Here is a 15,803-nt window from a genome sequence, read left to right as displayed (position 1 = left end):
AGCAGGGTGTTTCCAGCTATGTGGGTAGTATCAAAACTGTACTTGGCCAATTATACCACAGTCTCTGGACTCATACTTCTGTTTGTATAAATTACACTTTAGCAGCTGGCCCCCCCTTCAGATCCAGGAGTTGCAAGAACAGAACACAAAAAAGTTTAAATCCTAGACCACACCTTTCTTTAATAGTTACACTTGTCTTTAGTTCTGTTTTGCTCCAGATACCATAGCAAGGACCTAAGAAGTTGAGCAGTGTAAAAATAAGAGGTCCAATATAATTAAAAGTCCTTGGTAACTTAAAGACAAACAGATACATAGCTGAATATTTTGTTTTTAAAGTATCTGTTCACTCTAAACAGGTTACTTTTTTTTGTTTCAAGATTTATCTTTAGAACTTACACTGTAGATTTTGCCGTATCTACTTTTTACATTACTGCAAGCAAATATATATGAGAAAACAATGTTTGGAAACTTTGGCTTCTCCTAAAAAAAGGTTATTTGAGAAGAATACGCTGTCCTCTTTAAAATACTAGCTCCTGAAACATTTTAAATACCATTTTATAACAGCATATGCTGCAGAAACCTTACTTCTCTCCTCAGCAAGTGAAGATTTGTAATGCAGATGGTGAATTCAATAGTGCTCTCTCATTTACATGTTCAGAAACTTATATTTGTTTAGACTGGAAAATAATGGTCCAAGAAAGTTCATTTCTGTCTTAATCATCTGAAAAGCTTCTTTCTTTTCTTTCTCCACTGTTTACTGTCCTTGTCTTCAGTATCATCAGGAGGGTCTGGCATTATGAAACCATCAGTCAGTTTATAATACACTATTGTGGAATCCGATTCAACTATGGCCAGGATGACAGACAGTGGTGAATCTGGTTTATCTAGCTGAACACATGCTTTCTTCATGATCTCTCTTATCCTGACAGAAGAGAAAGAGAAAAGAAGAGAGTCAAGGAGCAATCTAGTCATACATTTAAAAAACAGCAAAGCCAAAAGGTGCAATACCACCTCTTTCTCAGGGCTTATGTAGCAGCAAATCATAAGATGTTTTAGCTTACTGACACTCTTATGTTAATAATCATTGGCTCCTACACATGTGGGGAGCCTGCTCTGACGTGCTGAAAATCTAGTGCATCAGAGCACTCAATTAATCAAGTCTATTGGAGCATGGAAATCGATGCGCTCCAGAAGCCCTGTGTCATGTTCATCAGCATCATCTTGCATCTTCACGCTGAAAAACTGGCAGCGGGGTGCTTTGAACTAAAACACGTCCAATGAGCTTTAGTTCAAAGTGCTCCATTGTCATTTTTACAGTATGGGGATGCACAGTGATGCTGATACATGTGATGTGCGGGTACTTTTAATTAGTGCAGCTCGCTAATTAAAGCACCTGGCACTGCATCCAGGAGCATGTGTAAAAATACCCTATATTTCTGGAGTTAAAAGAAATTCATTTCCTTTCTTAAATGCTAGAGAAAAATTAGAATATGTTAAATTTTAGCTAAAAATTCTCCAATTGCATAGACTGCCGCAGGGAATGGATTCATTTAGACATGTCCAGTTACACCACCCAAGGATATATCAGTCAATTACATTCCTATCTTAATCATCTCTACTTCTAGAGGTGCTGATACATTTGTCCCATATTGAATCAGCACTAATATAAGGAAAATTGACTGTATCGGCAATCAGCATTTTTTGGCTGATGTGACCAATACTGCCACCGATAAATGCCCTTTGCATGTGCGCAGCCGCAGCGCAGGATACAGCTGGCCAGGAGCACAGCCTGGCAGCATGGAAAGCAGCCAGGTCTAGCTGGTAAGTCTGTTGTGAGGGAAGGAGCGTTGTGGGGGAGGGAGGGAATGACAAATCAAGGCTCCAGTGTGAGAGAGGGAGTGAGGCTGGGGCTGAGGGAGGTTCTGCCCAGCCAGGTTGGAGTGGGGCACAACTCCCCCCACTGCACACGCCCCAGGAGGGCTTGGGGGACATGTGCCACGCAGATCTGCATGCGGGGTGAGGGCAGGCTGCTACTGTGGGCTGGGATGGCACTGGGCTCTCCTGGCAGGAGTTGGGTCAAACAGTGGCAGCACTGGGATGGGGCTATGGGGGGGGGGGGGAACCTTGCAGCCACACCAAAATTCACTGTAGCTCCTCACTCAGCACAGCCGCTGCCCACCCTGAGTGCACTTGAGCAAACAGAAGTTAATGAAGGCGCTTCTCTTTGGAGCACCTTCATCTGAACTCTCATACAGCAAGGGTTAATCTGTCATGTGACTGGGGACTTCTAAAGCTCTCTGCAACTGTGCACTTCTGTCAGGGTATGATTGCAGAGCACTTTCACGGGGTTGATCGTGTGACAAATATAACTTCTGTCTGCACTCCTAATTATGCTACTAACAGGGCCTGCTTCAAAATGAGGTGTCTCTTAAGAGGTTTGCATACCACAAAACTAGAGTCACAATGGCACCCTCTAGTGACAGCATTTAATATAGTCAAAACCATAAATTATGATTACTATTTTGGACAGCAGTATGGCATTGTTGTAGTAAGTACCAGTTTTAAATAGATTAGTGAATACAATCTTTTCAAATGAAGCATATGTTTATGATAGCAGAATGACGCCATTTCTCTTTGCCATGTCAAAAATGGAACTGTACAGTACAATATATAATTAACTCAGTGCCTCGGGCTCCAGAATAGCCCTGTTCATCTAGAGGTTCAGGCTGGCTAGAAAGTTCAGGGACAGATATCCTACACATGCCACCTTCAAGGGATTCATGCCAACAACTGCTTACTAAAACTGAAAGGCAGCTACATCCCCAAGAGAGCCTAGAGAACAATCAAGTATTTGTGCTGCTGGGAGCACAGTGGGAAGTCTGCTGAGCTAAAATATTCTGCAAGCATTTTCCCTCATTTTCTGAAGAAAAGTCATTGAATGTTAAAAAACAGAAGCAGCTAAGGTTTTGGGTTTCACCAGAAACAGATCTTGATCTTCAACAGAGGCATTGGGGCACAAAAATGCAGGGACAGGTAAGCTAGGGGGAATTAAGTTCTGGAAGTGAGAAAATAAGAGAAACTCATTTTTCTGAATTATTGGAATATTCCCAGAGCAAGTGGTATTTTACTTTTTTCTAATTAAAAAAATCTTCTGGATTTGTAAACAAAACCCTACTAACCAACAGGCCATCCACCTTGCAGGAGGTGAAATGGATTTCATCAAAAAGGCATTCATCATGGCAAATCCCAAAGAGATGTAACCTTCCTGAAGCTCATGAAAGAGGCACTGCTGTACAAATCTACAATCTATAACAGTTGGTCTTTCTGAAGCCCTTTCCAGCACAGGATCTTAAAGGGCTTTATAAATAATGAATTAAGACTAATAACTGCAAAGTAGGTATTCTAGGCATTTTACAGAAGAGTCAACTGAAGCAGTGAAATTACTTAGCTTAACTGTCAAATGGGATGTCTGTAGCCAAGGCAGAAACTCTACCCAGAACTGTGAAAGAGGCTAAACACAAGTCAAGGGCTTAATAGACAAGATATTTTACGTAGAAACTGGAAAGTGCTAGTATTACTGTACAAAGGCATTAGTAAGGTCCAATTTAGAATACTGTATACCACTCTGGTCACTTGTAATTACAAAGAAGAGGAAGAATTTAAACTGGAACAGGTACAAAAAGGGTTGTTAGAGAAGCAGAGAATCTGTCTTACAAAAAGAAAAGGGGAATCTGGCTTGTTTAACTTTAGAAAACAAAGATTGCGAGGGTAGGATTATGTTTTTAGAAATACAGTTACAAGGTGTATATACCAGGAAGGGAGAAGAGCTATTAACCTACAAGAAAAAGAAAACAAGACCTAATAGCTACATACTGGTCACAAAGAGTGAAACTGGAAGTTAGAAGGTGGTTTCTAACAAGCAAAACGAGTTAACTTGTGAACAGACTGGTGGTGGCAAAGAACCCAAACTGTTTCAAGATGGAGCCTGACATGTTTATGGAAGGGATAGAATAATATGATTACGGTATTCTTAGAACAAGGAGCAGTGACCACGTCTACACGAGATGCTGACTGTGTAGTTGTTACTGTACAGTCATTTAGTACTTTTATATACAAGTACTAAATGACTGTGTAGTAACTGGAGTTACTGCACAGTTGCATCGCCAAACACTTTAGGTGATGCTGATTGTGCAGTAGCTCGTTACTACTGTGCAGCAGCCTCGCGTCCTGCTTCGTGCTACACGATGCTACTGCACAGTATTAACGAGCTACTGCATAGTCAACTTCTTGTGTAGACATGGCCAGTAGGCTCCTAAAAAGCACTTAGAAACCACTCAGGGTCCTGGCTGAAGGGTCTTGCTCATGTACTCAAGGGAAAAGTGACTACCACACTTGGGGGAGAGGGAAGAATTCCCTCTCCCCCAAGTCAGCCACAAAAATATACTCCAAGAGATCTTTGCCATTCTTGGTATTGCAGGGCATGGCCTTTTATTACATTAAAATACATTCAAATAGCCCTAACAAATTCCTTGCCATTGCAATGTTCAAGGCCTTGACAGCTCCCTTGTTCCCCACTTTTGACCTGTTGCACACACCTGGCTTTTTTTCTTCTCTTATGATACTTTATGGCTGTGATCCAGGAATGGACAGAGTGGCTGATCTTGTGGAGCACTTTGGATAATTAGTTGCCTGCAAATGAAGAGGCAGTTCCCATCCAGTCCTATGCCTCTTTTTTGATTTCCACTCTCACTGAGCCACATCCTTACTAAGCAATTTACCCAAAGCAACCACTCTGGCTGCAACCCTATCCTTCATGCATAGTTACTGCTGTGAAGCAAAGTGGGGAAAAAAGGGTATTAACATTCCTGTAATGTTTACTGGTGTTAAAAGTGGCAGCTAAAAATCACCGTCAAGATTAGAGGAAAACATTTCCACAATTTAGTTTCTGTATGTGACAGCAGTTTTTATTTGGGGAAAACAGTGACAGAAGGTACAAGCCATCACTTTCACCTGTTACGAGTCTTTTACAGGATAGGCAAAAGTGGCAGTGAAATTGAGTACTAGGGGGAAATTCATGTCATTCACTCAGTAGTATAACTGAAGGGGGGCAATTTGGGCAGCAGTGCCGGGCACTGGCTTTGTAGGGGGCCTCAAAAGCAGCCATTGCTGCAGCAAAACTTGATTGTACCGAAGAATTCAGCAGAGCAGAAACCAGCACTGCCCTGGGCATGGGGCTGTGCTGCTATACCTCTGCATTCACTCATGGCAAATACAAGTTGCCAGTTCTGATCGCTTTATTTTAATAAACTTCTTGAAGGCACTCAGGTACCACAATGTGAGGTATGATCCTGAAAAGCAAGGGCAGGGTCTAGAACCAATTTTAAAGTGAACTAGATTTCAAGTCAATACATCCATTCAAAGGGACAGAAGGGTTCTTCTTGGAGTGGGTAGGAAAACATGATGGAAAGAAGCAGTTCAATAAACGCAAATGGACTCCAGACATCTTTAAAAAAAATGCACTGGTTTCCTGTCCAAACCATATTTAGTGAAGTTTTCAAAAAAGTAAACTGGCCAAGCAGGAGTCAGAATATGGGCAGTGATTGTAACAAGATAGAAAGAGGAAGACAAAACAACTTATTGTAGTGAAATTCCCTGTGCAAAAGCCTCTGATAAACAGAGGAAATACTGAATGCTCTGAGCAGTTCATATGTTGAAATGATAGAGTGCTTCATTTAGCCAAAATGAGCTATTACCTTTCTTAACAAGGAAGCTAAAGGCTTTGAATCTGTCTTTTATAGCTAGGTGAAAATTCATCAGAAGCTTGACTGGACTGAACAGTTCCCTCCTCTTCATGCATGAGAAGATGCAATTCAAGGCTGGTGATTTAATGGAAGTTGGTTTCTGTACACACATGAATTAGTGCTTTATCTGACTTGTACAGGAGAGACAGGCTGCTTGCTTGTAAAAACCAAATATCCACAATACTACAGAGGCAACAGAGCAGCCTAGCCTGAAAACAAATACTTCAAATATTGCTCTCAAATCAGACTTTGACCCAAAGTGTGGTATGCTGGGGGGAGGGAAGGGGCAGGATTGTTATCCTTTAAATCTGAGGCCCAATGCCCTTCATCTCAATTTTGAGGAAAATGAGGCAGGAGGAAAAGGTTACATTTTTAATATAAGAATAGGCACCACCCTATTTTTAAGATGTGCCAGAATTATGGTTGTGAAGAAAATTCAAGGTAAAATGAACCAGAGAAATTCCAGTATTCATATATAGTGGAGGTGTAGAAAATAGTGGAGGAAAAGATGACTGATCATTCTGTATGTGAATACCCACACTTACAATTTAAAGGGATCTGCACCTCAGTATTCATAAATATAACTAAGCAAAACTGCTTATGTATCAGTCGACAAAAACTTTTCCCAGTTACAAATTCACAGATGTTTAAAAAAAAATTTAAAAGGCTGACATTCTTTTTTCTTCCCAAATTTTATGAAAACAAACTTTTCCAATTTATGACTGAACATTTCTGCATATATTCCTTCATGGGGAAGCTATTTTTAAGCAAATGAGTTCTTCCCAGTCTGCCTGAAACTCGTAAGTATTGAAAAATTGGGAATTTTATTTTTCGAAGTTGCCCTAATCAGATAGGGCTAGGAAAAAGTGATGCCCCCCATATCAGTAACACAAATAACATTCTCCAAGCCAGTCATCTTCAACCTGTGATCCACAGATCCCTGGGGGTGCACAGACTATGTCTAAGACAGGGTTTTTCAATCTTTTTTAACAACTATACCCCTTCTGTCTCAAAGTTTCAGCTCAAGTACCCCTTTATATTTTTTTCTCCTTTTTAAGGGGGGGGGGAAGGGCAGATCGAGGCCCCCGTGGTGATGGAGCGAGTGGAGCTGGGGCTGGGATGCAGCCACAAACACCTCATCCGGGGGACACGGGGGGGGTGGGGGGCAGCTCACACTGCTACACGCCCTGCAGAAGTGCATGAGGGGGTGTCCCCAGATCAGCATGCAGGGCGAGGGCGGACTGCCACTGCGGGCTGGGGAGGAACCAGGCTCTTCCCAGCTGGGTTTGGTCCAGGATGAGCTTGGGGTGGGTGGCAGCAGTGCGGAGACAGGGCTATGGGGGGGGGCGGAGCCATCCGAAAATGTGTCATAGCTCCCACAACCCCTCTCACAGTACTGCCACCGCCTGTTCTGAGTACAGCCTGGCCCAATATCCCTGCCGGGAACAGCTGGGTGCTGCCCTGGGCCACAACGGCTTAGTCCCATGCCCTGCCCCAGCCCCACTCCCTCCCCCACCGCAGGGATCTCTATTTGCCCCTCCCACGCCCCTTCCCTCACAACAGATCTACCAGCCGGACCTGGCCGCTCTCCACGCTGCCAGGCTGTGCTCCTGGCTGCCCACGTCCTGTGCTGTGACTACGCACATGCACGCAGCATTTATCAGCAGCATTATCGGTCACATCAGTTTTGCATACCCCCTATGACCTTTTTAAGTATCCCTACGGGTACACGTAGCCCCGGTTGACAACCACTGGCCTAAAGGGTCCGGGAAAGATGACTACGTTCAATCTGTATGCAAGTACTCACACTTACAATTCAAAGGGGTCTCTACCTCCATTTGAAATTTTTTAGGAGTCTCTAAATAAAGACAAGTTTGAAAACCACTGCTCTAAGCAAATACTTGCTCTGACAAACCTGCCCTGACAACGACCTTTTAATTCTACAGAAGCTAAAAAAAAAGAATGAAAAGCTTTTTAAAAGCTCACTGAAATCCTGTGTACGCTTGTAGGCATGCTTCATTTTGTTTGTAAGAGCAATGTCATTGACTGGAAAGGGTTTGCCTGTGCTTAAAAAGCTTTGCCAATCTGGGAATTTAATTCTGAAACACTGACAATTAGACACAGGCACAGTTGCCTGGCTGCATTAACTGACAGACAACAAGCAGAGCCAAGGAACTAGGTGGCCAAGATAAATGGATTCCTTTTACAGGGCATAAACAAGAAGGAATGACTGTTTAATTCAGCAGGGATCAAAAAAAAAAAGTTTGTCAGGATGTGGAAAGCCTCCATTTGGTTGGGGGAAGGGATGATGACACGGGAAAAATAAAATCAAATAATGAAACAGAATCTTTTTCTCAAGGTGTTCACTCACAGAACTCTCAATAGGCCCCATTTTAAGTACACAGGCAGTGGAGTGGGCACATCCTCTGCCTATAGAGCCCAAAGCTGCTTGTCATTTTATATAGTAAGATCAACTATAGGATTGTAGTCAGCATGGGCCAGACCCTCCTTCCACTGAGGTCAGGGAGCATTTTGCAAGATATTAGTACTGGGCTTCATGCAGGTACAGTGAGGTGCCCCGTCTATGTGGAGCTGCTTGCTGGATTGAGGCCTTGGACTATAAGCAGGGCTGCTTTCCCTTCTGAAATTGTCTGAATTAATGTGATGAGCTCAGTAGCACAAGGAAAAACTTGAAATCAATTATCAAACTTCAAAACCAAGCTTCAAGGTGATGTTCGAAATTGTTGTAAAAAGCTATACCCCGATCCTTCTCATTTTTCTTAGCGATGCCTACTGCACTTTCAGTACAGTCCCTTCAAAGACTTGTTTCCCAGACAAGAAAGAATCCACATTCCCTGCCTAGTCATCTGGAGAAGCAGAGCTGGCAGGTCTCTAAAGCTGTTTTGAGAGGAAAAAATCACGACTTGAACGGCTCCTACCTGCCCTAAGACCTGGTGCTTACTAGCTAAATAAGTAAATACTGTCTGTTTGGTAACTTCTGTACTGAGCTCATTGTTTCCGAGTCAGGTGTAGTAAAAACTACAGACACTTGCTGCATTTCAAGCCCTGATTTCACCCTTTAAAACAACATATTTTGAATTTACAAAAGCTCCTTTGTCCTTTCCCATCCAATAAAATGAAATGCAGAAAGAAAAAGAAAAGCATGCACATTTTGCTCAAAAGAAAAGCATTGCTTCTCAAAGAGCAAATGCTTTTCTTGTCATGAGCTAACTGTGAAGTGGTATTGTAAGAAATGACAATAGGTACTTGTGACCAGCAGCAAGCTTGACATTTTAGTAGAAAAATGGGCCATTGTCAGGAGGAGGAGCAGGGTCTGGGAAAAAGAGTCAGAGATACTGCAGAAATAGCTGCACTTCCCACCTGCTTTAAAAATGCATTTTAGAAATAGCCTGTATACGTGCTGCATGACTTGGGGGCTATTTACAGTATAATGATTTCTCTAGACCAGTAGATCTCAACTTTTGAGACAACCCTCCTGTAACTTCTGTGAACTGAGCTGCATCCCATTTCAAAAACTAATTTATTATAGTACTTACATGTTTGAAAAGGGGCAGGGAAGGAGAAGGAGCAGCTGATGGAAATGCCAGCACTGTAGTGAGTTGGGGGAAGAGGAAGAGTGGCTGTAAAGGAAGACTGTGGCCCTCATCTTGCTTATCTCCTCTCTTCCAGCAGCACCCCACTGAGGCTGTTATAGCACCTTGGTTGAGAATTACTGTTGTAGAAGCTGTACTTAGAGCATTACCTTTTGCATAATATATATCCCACCAAGAAAACTGACACTGAGCTGCATTATGCACATCATCAGATGGGAAGGGGCAGGCCTTCCCATCAGCAGGCATTCATGAACTTTCAATATAGGTACATCTGGGAATGAGCTTTGTGCCCTTTTTATGGTGACTCTTGAGGCACCAGTCATGGTATACTGGAGGCACAGAATCATATGTTCAATTGTACCAATACATTGAACATACTATTTTCCTATTGGGTATAAACAAATACAAAGTTTTAATGAACTCATCTACCAGTTGAGAACTGTATTAGCCAGAACATATTTTAATGACAACATAGCTGATATATTTACTCTGCAGCAAGGACTGGTCACAAACTGTACTTTTAGTCAATGTAATTCATTCACTCTGCCACTCAAACACATATCCTTGCAGTAATGGATTCCATCCACGCTGATGCCAGAAACAGAGCAAACAGTACCACCATAATACAAACAAATTTAAACTCCATGAATGTAAAGCCCAATGAAAACTAGAAGATAGGATGCAAGTTTGTGCAGCACTTCCCAGATATATGCATGTTAAAACAAGAACTGCTGGCATCCACCTAACGCCAGAGTGGAAACCTTGATTCTCTGATGGAAAACCACCACACTCAAGTAAACCAAAAAGGTATGTGTATAAGTAAGTTCACTGAGACTAGCTAACATCCCTCTCTGCTAGCTTTCCCTTCCCTCCAAAAGAAAAAAAATATTGTGCATCATTTTCCAAACCCCAAATCTTGAATAGCAAGAGAGAAAATCTTTCTCTAAGCAAGAGAGAAAAAATGAAGGTATTCATTCTTATGACTCAGTATCTGACAAAAATAACCCCAACTGAGTGAGAATAAATATTCATTTTAGGTACTTTAGAAGTACTGACTTTTCTGTATAAACCCCTTGAGAGGTAGTTCTTACCACATTACAGAGGGGAGAAAAAATGACACACAGAAGGTAAAAGGAATCAATGGCACAGATCCTTTGTTTAAATCCTGCCTCACAAACACACATCACTGGTTGTGTTTATTGTTAGTTCAATTTTATTTAAAATTTACATGTGCTTCCAGAGTTTACAAACGCAGACTCTTCATCCTGTATTAGATATCATAAACCAGGAGTGGGTAAGTCTTAAGAAAATAATAATCTATGAAATGTTCCAAATACTAGAAGGAATTCTGCTCACATTAGAATTTGTTCTCTCTCTGCCATTTTTTTTGTTTTAAAAAAGAATGTTTCTTTCAGACCTTAATCCAAGTTGCCAGCCGCCCTTTCGCTATTTCCTCCTTCCATTTTATCTTACTAGTATACCAGCATGAAGTATCCAGTAATCACCTGCTCACCTCTCATGGCTGAATGACATGTGCACAGGTGTGGGCACCACCACTTGGAAGCTCTCAGTTTCTCTCTCGCGTCCCTGGAGACATACTAGCTGTAACTCTGCTAATGCAATGCATGTCACCTCTGGCCAGTTTCTTCCTTGAAGTGTCCATTATTGAAAAGAGAGAATAAAAACATAGGTCTTACTCAGTTTGCATTATTGAAACTAAAGCTAAACTTCCCACTGCCTTTTTATATTTTACTCCTCTAAAAAATACTTCCCCCAGACCTTTTTCCCATTTAACTTCAAGTTGTCAATTTATGAATAATACTTCTGCAAAGTGACTGACAGTCATTAAAAGCCAGATCTTCAACTCATTTCATTCCAAATGCCCAGCACCGGACTGCTGGGCCACCTTCAGCAAGACACCTCCCCTTTCTATACCTCCATTTCCCTCCTTCCTTTCATTTTTATTTATTTACATGGTAAGTTCTTTAGGGCACAGGATGTCTCCAATAATGTACCCAAAAAGCACCTAGCACAAACTGACGTCAATCATAGTTGAGGGCTACAGTTACCACTGTAATACAAAGAATAAACTTTCCACCCCAGGGCACTTAACACTAGCTATCTCCATGTGCCCCACTGGTAGTTGATAGGCATAACACTAGGTCAGGAATCTCTTAGAAGGGGCAGATCAAAATAACAGTTTAGTCTGAGGTGGGTTAGCACTTCCAACGTGGCCACCACTGCTTCTCTATGCTACTGATGCATGAGTGAGCTGACTACAGCCAAATACCCCCAACTGCTGAATTGCCTTGTTGCTGAAATGCCACCAATCTCTCTGTAACTATAAAAAAAAAAAAAAAAAAAAAAAAAAAAGATACTGGGCTAGATGTTTTGTGGTCTGGCTCAGTATGGCATCTCTTAAGACTTGGCTAACCTCAGATTGTCATATGTTAAGCCAGAGGAGGTCAACCTGCATCAGCACAGTTGTAACAAGTGGCAAGGACTTCACAGGCTGAATAAAATTGCTTGGCGGCCTGGATCTGGCCCATGGGCTGTAGGTTGCTGACCCCTGGTGTAACCAATTAGTCCTGTGCTTAATTTTGGAGGGAATACTCAGGGCATGGGATCTGTACTCTTAGTATGTAGATTTTAAGAGTCACAATGCCTACTGTGTCAGTTTATTGCTCGCATTTCTCATCCCATACTGACAAAAGTTCACTGATTTACCTTCTAAGAGGTCCAAATAAACCAAGAAGGCAGCATAGACTTGAGTGCTGTCTGCTACATCCATCGACATCATCTCTGTAAACTGAAACCCGACATGCAACAGTGAACTAGAAGCTCTATATATCTAAAATAAAAGTTTTCCATAAAACCCCCAAATACATAAACTCTTCCAAAAAAGCATGAGAAAGCATGGACCCTGTTTAAAGTACTACTAAAATTCAGATAGAGGGTAAGTGCAAATGAAAATTGGCCTCTTATAATAATATATTCTTAAAGTTACACTTCTGGTGCACTCACAAAAAGGAATAAAAGAATCTTGACTGTTCATGGAACAGAGCTGTGTTTGTGGAGAAAAGTAAAACTCTCAGAACCTGTTTCTTCTGTGTTATGTCAACATAAGATGGCCAGTTTATACAACTCAGTGTTTTTGTATGTTAAAAAATTAAAATTAATTCAAAAAGCTGAAAGTCCCAGTGATTTAAAATTGCAAGATTTACAGTTGCAAGCCCTCATAATGCACACAATAATATTCTTTAATAGCTCTGATCACAGAATGAAAACAATACACAAGATCCACTTAAAGATTTTGGAAAACTTATGACATTAAAATCACATCATTGCATTGAGTATCCCCTCCTCAGGAAAAGGCATAACTTTGACAACACCAAGAATTAGTTATCAGAAATGTGTTACTTCTCTAGATCAAATGTTTTAGAGCCATCTAAGACAGAGTTAATATCCTAAGGCAGTGGTTCCCAATCTGTGGTACACATACCACCAGTGGTACGCAGACAACCTGTCAGTGGTGCATGGCAGCAGCAGGCCAGTGCTGCACATTGCAGTGAGGGGCGCCACCTCTGCCTGGCTGACTGTATCGCCAGCCATCCCCATGCGCACATGCAGCTCTGGCATTCATTGGGCATGGGAGGGAAGCCCTGCATGCTGGGGCCATCTGCTTTTCCAGCCAGGGCTGCAGGGCACAGGAGGGAAGCCCGAGGCACCCTCACCTGGAAAGTGGGGAAGGCAGCCAGCTCCAATGTGCGGAGCTTCCCTCCTGTACTTGGCAAGTGCAGGAAGCATTGGCAATACAGACTGCCCGACAGAGGATGCGCCCCTTGCCACGATGTGCAGCGCTGGCTGGAGTCATGCCCTGCTGAGCGTGCTGAGCACTCCCACGTGCTGCCGCACCATGGAGGGAATGCGGGGGTCCACCCTCCCCGCACACCCAAACCCTGTCCCCAGAACCTGCCATATATACACAACCTCCCAACATAGCCTATGTTCCCCGCACACACCCTCACAAACCCCCAACACACCCTACCATATACACACCCCACACTCCACCTGGTGGTACTTAAGATTGTATCGTTTTAAATTGTTGGCGTGCAATCTGTCAGAGCTTGGGAACCTCTGTCCTAAGGAATTTACAAATAGAAGGTCTTCAGGATCAGAATGATACTTTAAAAAAATGCCTGCAAAGCAACATGCAAATAAATAATATCAAAATAATAATGAAAATTAATTATAAAAACAGGAGGAGGAATGAGTGAGTGGGAAAACAGGCACTCTGTACCACTGTGTCTGGCTTGGTTCTATTTAAGTGCTCATCACATAAACTATAGATTGAAATATATAACTGTAATTGACCTATCCTCTCTCCTCTCCCAGGGAAATCCAGTCATTGGTTTTCTTTTATTTAGCTGAGTTGCATCAGTAGAGAGGTAGAGACTGAGAGAGACTGGTGGGGTAAAGCTACTGCAGAGCAGCCAGCTTAGATTTGTCAGCTGTCAAAAAAAAACCCCAAAACAACAAAAAACATTTCTTCAAGAAATCGAGCAACAGTCGTTATGAACTAGGAGGCAGCGGTAGGGGAAAAAACCCCAGCCAGCTTTGGTTTTAATGAACAGGCTTTTAGCCACCTGAGATGCATGGAACAGGCAAACTCAAAGTAAAATTCACTTTCAAGGTTCTGAATAAGCTGCTGAAGCGGCTTGTGGGTTGCTGTTACTAGGCACGCCAAACACATGAGCTTTAATGGGCAGTAGCTTATTTTACTGTGCATTAAAGCATCACATAAAAAAACATGCTATTTCACTAATGCACAGTGAAATAGGCTACTGTGCATTAAGCATCAACTAAAAATTACACAGGATCTTTACTGTGTATCAAGGAAACCTAAAGTGTATTTGTTTAGTCCTCAAGCGCATTTGTAGACAAGCTGGGGGGGCCATGGGGGCTAACTGGGGCAGCTCTTGATGCTCTGGTGCTTTGAATTAGCTCAGCTCCATGTGCATTAGTGTCCTCACACTGAAAAACAGCAGCAGAGCACTTTGAACTAGAGCTTGTTGAATGAGCCCTAGTTTAAAGCGCCTCACAGCCATTTTTCCGCATGGGGACGCTGATACATCTAACACTGGAGTGCAGCGATTACCAGGACCAGCCTGTCCTATCCTGTGAAACCTGCAGCTGCAGGGGGCCCCACAGCCAAGAACTCTGGCACCACCCCCTCCTGCCCCAGCTTCTCTGCATCAGGGGGTCCCAAAACTATAATTTGCAGGGGGGGCCAAAAACTGTGGCCTGGCCCTGGTGATTATCACACTCCAGCAGACTGCTCCAACACCTAAAATTACAGGGCGTTGGAGCAGCCTCCCTGCACGTGTATAGGAGTCCTCAGATTGGAGGCACTGCATGTGATGCTCAGTAGGAAAAGCACCTTGATGTCCACCTGCACAGTACAAAACAAAGCAAAGCAAACCCCCCGCAAAAAATAAAAACCAACCCCCAAACCACCCCTCAAATCCCAGTTTGGGTACAGATGGGTGAGAAACAAAACACTGTTTGTTACGTCTCTCTTTAAAAGGCAAATAAAACAACATAAAATAAACCCAAAGCAAACGTGACTGCAAGACGCCCGCTGCCCTCTCGGGCAGGGAGCGGGCGAAGCAGCCGCAGGTCGGCAGCACGAAAGCGCGGGGAGCATCCTTCAAGGCCGCATCCAGCTGTGCGGCAGCTGCAACGGCAAGGGCAAGGGCAAGGCCCCGCCCCCGGCCGCCAGAAGGCCCCGCCCACCTTGGGGTGCGTCACCATCCAGTTGCCACGGGCGCCCCGCTCTTGCCCCGCCGCCGGGCCCCGGCCGCCGCCGCCCTCCTCCTCGTCCATGTCCTCCTGCGTGCGCCGCGGCTTCGCTCCGGGCCGGGTCCGTCGCTAAAACGCTCCCCGCGGAAACAAGCAACCGCGCGCTGTGGTTCCGCCCTCCCTCTGCAGCCCCCTCAGTTGCGGCAGGCCACTTCTCTCCGGCCTTCTCCCTCGCTGGTGGTCTGGGACTGCTCGGTAGAATGACTCTAATTCGGTGTTTTCCACGTGCAGCGCCGCGCACCGAGAGCTGCCGGGTCTCCTCGCTGCTCCTGGGATGCCCCACGGCTCCTGCTGCAGCTGGGAAGGGTGACGTAAGGAGGGAGGGAAGTGGGGACTAGAGGAGAGCCTGGCTGCACAGGGCAAGGTAGAGGGATTGAGGTTGAAGATGAAGCAAGGAGAAGTTTAGGTTACATAATAGAAAGAACTTTCTCAGCAGAAGGGTAGTAAAGCACTGGAGTAGGTTACCCAGAGAGGTGGAGGTGGATCTCCATCCTTGGACATCGTTAAGGCCCAGCAAGACCAAGCC

The 15,803-nt window shown here is 43.6% G+C and overlaps 2 protein-coding genes across 3 annotated transcripts in view; one reads left to right on the top strand and one right to left on the bottom strand.

Moving 5' to 3' along the window:
* The window catches only part of COLGALT2 (collagen beta(1-O)galactosyltransferase 2), a 174,299-nt gene that overhangs the window by 40,235 nt on the left and 118,261 nt on the right, over positions 1-15,803 (top strand). The window lies entirely within an intron of this gene.
* On the bottom strand, positions 161-15,361 carry TSEN15 (tRNA splicing endonuclease subunit 15). The gene is made up of 4 exons (XM_090048517.1): positions 15,212-15,361; positions 12,143-12,224; positions 10,929-11,064; positions 161-922 (listed from the first exon to the last, which is right to left on the bottom strand). The coding sequence occupies exons 1-4, from the start codon at positions 15,299-15,301 to the stop codon at positions 718-720; spliced, it is 513 nt and encodes a 170-aa protein (XP_089904643.1). The 5' UTR covers positions 15,302-15,361; the 3' UTR covers positions 161-717.

The sequence above is a fragment of the Crocodylus siamensis genome, chromosome 5, assembly GCF_052110815.1.
Source record: "Crocodylus siamensis isolate JL-2025a chromosome 5, ASM5211081v1, whole genome shotgun sequence".
Lineage (NCBI taxonomy): Eukaryota > Metazoa > Chordata > Crocodylia > Crocodylidae > Crocodylus > Crocodylus siamensis.
This window is presented reverse-complemented; position numbering and strand designations above follow the sequence as displayed.